Source organism: Salvelinus sp. IW2-2015, unplaced genomic scaffold (genome assembly GCF_002910315.2).
Source record: "Salvelinus sp. IW2-2015 unplaced genomic scaffold, ASM291031v2 Un_scaffold10588, whole genome shotgun sequence".
Classification (NCBI taxonomy): domain Eukaryota; kingdom Metazoa; phylum Chordata; class Actinopteri; order Salmoniformes; family Salmonidae; genus Salvelinus; species Salvelinus sp. IW2-2015.
Window position 1 is genome coordinate 1 of NW_019951846.1, and position 4,904 is coordinate 4,904.

At 44.3% G+C, this 4,904-nt stretch overlaps 1 protein-coding gene across 1 annotated transcript; it reads left to right on the top strand.

The window, feature by feature from the left end:
* Positions 1-3: 3 nt before the first annotated feature.
* Positions 4-4,631, top strand: LOC111977682 (bone morphogenetic protein receptor type-1A; the record flags this gene model as incomplete). Its single annotated transcript, XM_024145766.1, has 6 exons — positions 4-137; positions 2,347-2,449; positions 3,398-3,497; positions 3,630-3,726; positions 3,975-4,113; positions 4,439-4,631. Coding segments are annotated over 6 exons (766 nt in total), but the record flags the coding sequence as incomplete, so codon positions are not given.
* Positions 4,632-4,904: the final 273 nt, after the last annotated feature.

The window sequence follows — 4,904 nt, forward strand, 5'->3', positions numbered from 1 at the left end:
CTCCACGGCACGGGGCACAAGCATGAGTCCAGGAAGCCCGGGGACGACACCACGGTGGCCCCAGAGGACGCCGCCCGCTTTCTGAGCTGCTACTGTTCGGGCCACTGTCCAGAGGACCACAAAAATAACACCTGCGAGTGAGTGACCAACCACCTCGTTATACACTCTGTACTTTCCCAAAGGCCAAATCCTTAAAGACATGCTCCGAAACTTTGCCGACTACTAAGTATACTTTTTTAAACCTCCTGCTAGTGACGCACCGATATGATATTTTTGGCCGATGTCAATATCCAATCTTTTCCTTGACAAAAAACCCGATGCCAATAACCGATATTTAAMAWTKTTGCGGCCTTTTAAGCATTCTWGTACAATTAAATGGTTAACACATGGACGCAGCAGTCTAAGGCACTACATCTCAGTGCAAGAGGCGTCACTACAGTCCCTGGTTCGAATCCAGGCTGTATCACATCCGGCTGTGATTGGGAGTCCCATAGKGCGGCGCACAATTGGCCCAGCGTCGTCCCTGTTTGGCCGGGGTAGGCCGTCATTGTAAATAAGAATTTGTTCTTAACTGACTTGCGTAGTTAAATAAAGGTTACACACACACACCACACTGACCAAAAAGTTGTTTTGTTGGCATTTACGTATGGCCCCATTACCAGTAAAGCATCATCAAAACCGTTTTCTTTCACTTGCTGTGCTGTTTCGTTGTTCGTTTGTAAAGTCATTTCATTCTCAACCAGGATTTCTTTGGAACGCCGTTTGGGTCTTTGCATGTCAAAAAAGATGCACGTCAAATAACACTATTTGGAAGGTTGGAATGTTATATAAAATCAACAAAAGACAATAATTTGTTAATTTGACAAATCTGTTGAAATCACACTGGATGCATTATACTTTAGAATTGCATTGGGGACATACTTATTTCACTGTACAGCCTTACCCCATGTCATTGATCCACAATCCATAGGTATCAGTCTTCTCAGTGACACCCAGTGAACATTAGCTCCGTAACTCTTATTGCGGGACTCTGAAACAACTGTGAATTGAGCCACATTTATTGTCAACCTATGTGTATTGAAAAGTATTCCAGAGGAAAATTAATGGAGTCTGATAACTCTGAGGAGGATGTTGGGAAAAAATATATTGGGTATTGAGTAGACTGTTACCCCATTTCATTGATCCCCAATCTTTAGGTAAAGCTGTACAGTCCAATATGAATGTCAATACACACAATAAGCTGACACAGTCCTGTGATAAGAGCTACAATGCTAATATTTGCGTAAACTCTTCACAGTTGTGTTCTGTGGGTGTCACGGAGTAGACTGATACCCAATTCCATTGCTTCACATTCCAACCTTGTTTAACATCTAGTCTAAATATGGCATGATTCGACCGATTGTAACCTTCTGCATCACTTTGAAAGAGGTACTTTTATTTTGAAGGCAAACGGCAAATTCCACTATTGTGCCTAATCCTTAATGTGGCTAGCTTCACAACACACAACCCGGTCAGGTCGAGYCTCACTAGCCAGATGAAGCTAGCTGGCTGCTTATAACGTTAGCTTTGTGCAACAGGGTTAAGTAACTGGCTAGATATTTATTGTTATGAACTGAAGCTCAATTTCAATAGGCAATCAACAAGTGGCTACCTAGCTAATACTTACTCACAAGGATTCCTAAATCATAGCTAAGAATAGTGAAAATGACTGCAGTTTCTACTGGTCATTGTTTTCAGGCTGGTTGTATTGGTGCTAGCTAGGTACCAAGCTAAGGCTAGCTAGCTAGCTACCGCAAAAGTTGCAGTCGAACACATACTGCTTTATTACCAATGTGGTATTGTAAACATATCGATTGTGGCTGGTGTTTGCTTGTTTGCAGACTTTTTTGTACAGCGTTGACAGTGGCGCTTGGCTTGCACATGCAAATTCAGAACACATAACATTCTATAATAGAACTGTGTTATTTGATGTGTCAAATTAGTGTTATTTGACGTTTATCGTTTTTGACACGCAAAGACCCAAATGGCGTTCCATAGTATGTCGTGAAGCTAATAGCAGTGACACTATTACTGTGCAACTCCGGTAGGGCAACATCTGAACAATAGCGCACTAGGAAATGTTAGTGTTTACCAGTGCTCGAATGTTATGGAACCGCTTTTGGTTCGTGAGAGCAACTTTCAGAGCTTTTTGCTAAAAGTATTCAAAATTACCAGAATCTTTCATTTAGATGTTTGTTCCAAATCTGACTTTTGGGTCTGTGATGAATGTCAATGAATGGCAGGTTTGGTCAAAGCGCTAACCTAAGTGTGTTTTGGAACTGTAGTCATTGAATGTGTATATTGTAGGACGAATGGCCAGTGTTTTGCCATCATCGAGGAGGACGAGAATGGAGAAGCTATTCTGACCTCTGGCTGCATGAAGTATGAAGGCTCACATTTTCAATGCAAGGTAAGCATGTCTGTATGGAGGGAGCAGGACAAGACAAGGACACATGGATGTCAATTATGTTATGTTACATGAATGTCATTATTGAACGTATATGTACACTCAGTAGCAAGTTTAGTACCGGGTTGGACACTGCTTCCATAACAGCCTGAATTATTCGGGGCATGGCGTCCAATCACTGCTCAATTGGTATCAAGGGACTGAACGTGTGCCAGGAGAACATTCTCCACACCACCGCCATCATCCTGTACCGTTGACACCAGGCAGGATGTGTCCATGGACTCATGCTGCTTATGCCAAATCCTGACTCTGCCATCAGTATGAAGTAACAGGAAACGGGATTTGTCGGACCAAGCAATGTTTTTCCACTACGCAATTGTCCAGGGTTGGTGATTGCGAGCCCACTGGAGCAGCTTCTTCTCGTTTTTAGCTGATAGGAGTGGAACCCGGTGTTGGTTGTCTACTGCAATAGCCCATCCATGACAAGGATCGACGAGTTGTTGTACTGTGCCGTTATTTTTCTGTTCGTGGCATGCCTGTTAGCTTGCACGATTCTTGCCAATCTACTTCAACCTCTCTCGTCAACGAGCTGTTTTCGCCCACAGGACTGCCACTGACTGGATGTCATTTTAAAAAAAGTCACACCATTCTTGGTAAAACCTAGACACTGTTGTGCGTGAAAAGGATGTTGGATGTTGGCCGTTTCTGAGATTCTGAGATCCGGCGCGCCTGGCACCGCCAATCATACCACGCTCTAACATTCAGTGGAACAGTAACAGAATCCTTTGACGCCTTTCTGCCTGCTTGAAATAGCAAGCCACTATCACTTGACTGTCTGTAGGCGAGACGTTAACTAATAAACTGGTCACTGAGTCTATAGCTAATATTCATATTTTGTTCTTGTTTAATCATTCTAAATAACCCTTGTTATGCCAACAAACATTGTTTCAGGATTCGCCCAGGGCTCAGACAAGGCGAACGATCGAATGCTGCGATACAGACTTCTGTAATCGGGACCTGCAGCCCACATTACCTCCCCCAATGGACACTGGTGAGGCTCCGGGCCAACTGTTACTCTACTGTTGGTGTTTACCTCTTTGTAGCGGCTCCACTATGGTTTTCTTATACTAGTTTGTCTGCGTCGGAAATTGTATTTGGGGACTGAAATTGTTTTGTTTTGCAGGTTCCTACTTTGGCAGTGCCCATTGGCTGGCTTTCCTTATATCAATGACTGTGTGCTGCTGCACTCTCATCTGCATCACGGTAGTCTGTTACTACAGGTAGGACTGGCTATTACAGTGGACTAGCTAACAGAAAGAGAGAGATTCCAAATGTACCGTCTCTACTATACAGTGACTTGAGTCCTGGCGGTAGAATACAAGTCAACTGTTGGTGCCATTTAAGCATTTCTTTGAGATTAGTCTGTTTCACCTCTTTTCTAATAATGATTTACTTGTTGCCTCACAGCACTTCTTGTTCATGTTGTAGCTTTAGCATGTGTACTGATCTGTGTGTGTGTTCCTGCCAGGTACAAGTGGCAGACGGAGAGGCAGCGGTACCACCGGGACCTGGAGCAGGACGAGGCCTTCATCCCTGTGGGAGAGTCTCTCAAAGACCTCATCAACCAGTCCCAGTCCTCTAGCAGTGGCTCTGGGCTCCCCCTGCTGGTAAGATCCCCACACGACACAGGGAGGGGCTTTGGAGCATGTGGCCTGGATGGAAAGCCTTTGGCTATGGAATGCGACTTTTTTCTGCTTTCCAGGAAAGTGTAACAGCTGATTTTGTGTTTGTCTTTGGTCATAGCTAGATTATAGTAGGTTCAGTAAAATTGAAAATTATAACATAACACAACATAGCCTTACAAAGCATTGGCACACATCTTGCTTGAAACGGCGAATATCACGTGAAGAAAATAACAAATGGTAAAAGTTGTAGTAGGTATGATCTGTGGCACACTTGATGCTCAATCCCTCTCCCTGGTATGTCTTGTAGGTGCAGCGTACCATTGCCAAGCAGATCCAGATGGTACGCCAGATCGGCAAGGGGCGCTACGGCGAGGTGTGGCTGGGCCGCTGGCGGGGAGAGAAGGTGGCCGTCAAGGTGTTCTTCACCCGGGAGGAGGCCAGCTGGTTCAGAGAGACTGAGATTTACCAAACTGTGCTCATGAGGCACGAGAACATACTGGGTAAGCTTCGTTCTTACCACTCGCTTGTAGTAAAGAAGACTGCCGTCTCTGCCTCCATCTAAACCACATACTGCCATTTTACAGTTTTCTTTCTAAAATGGTCTGAATCTAAGTTTTTAATGTTTAATGAGTCTTGATTGACTTGGAGTGATTTTAGGCCAACATTTGCCCTAATACATGAGGTCAACAGTCATGTATCAGGGCAAGGCCTACATCTCACTGCAGCACTAAACACCCCTCACCTCTCTTCTCACGTCTGCAGGTTTCATAGCG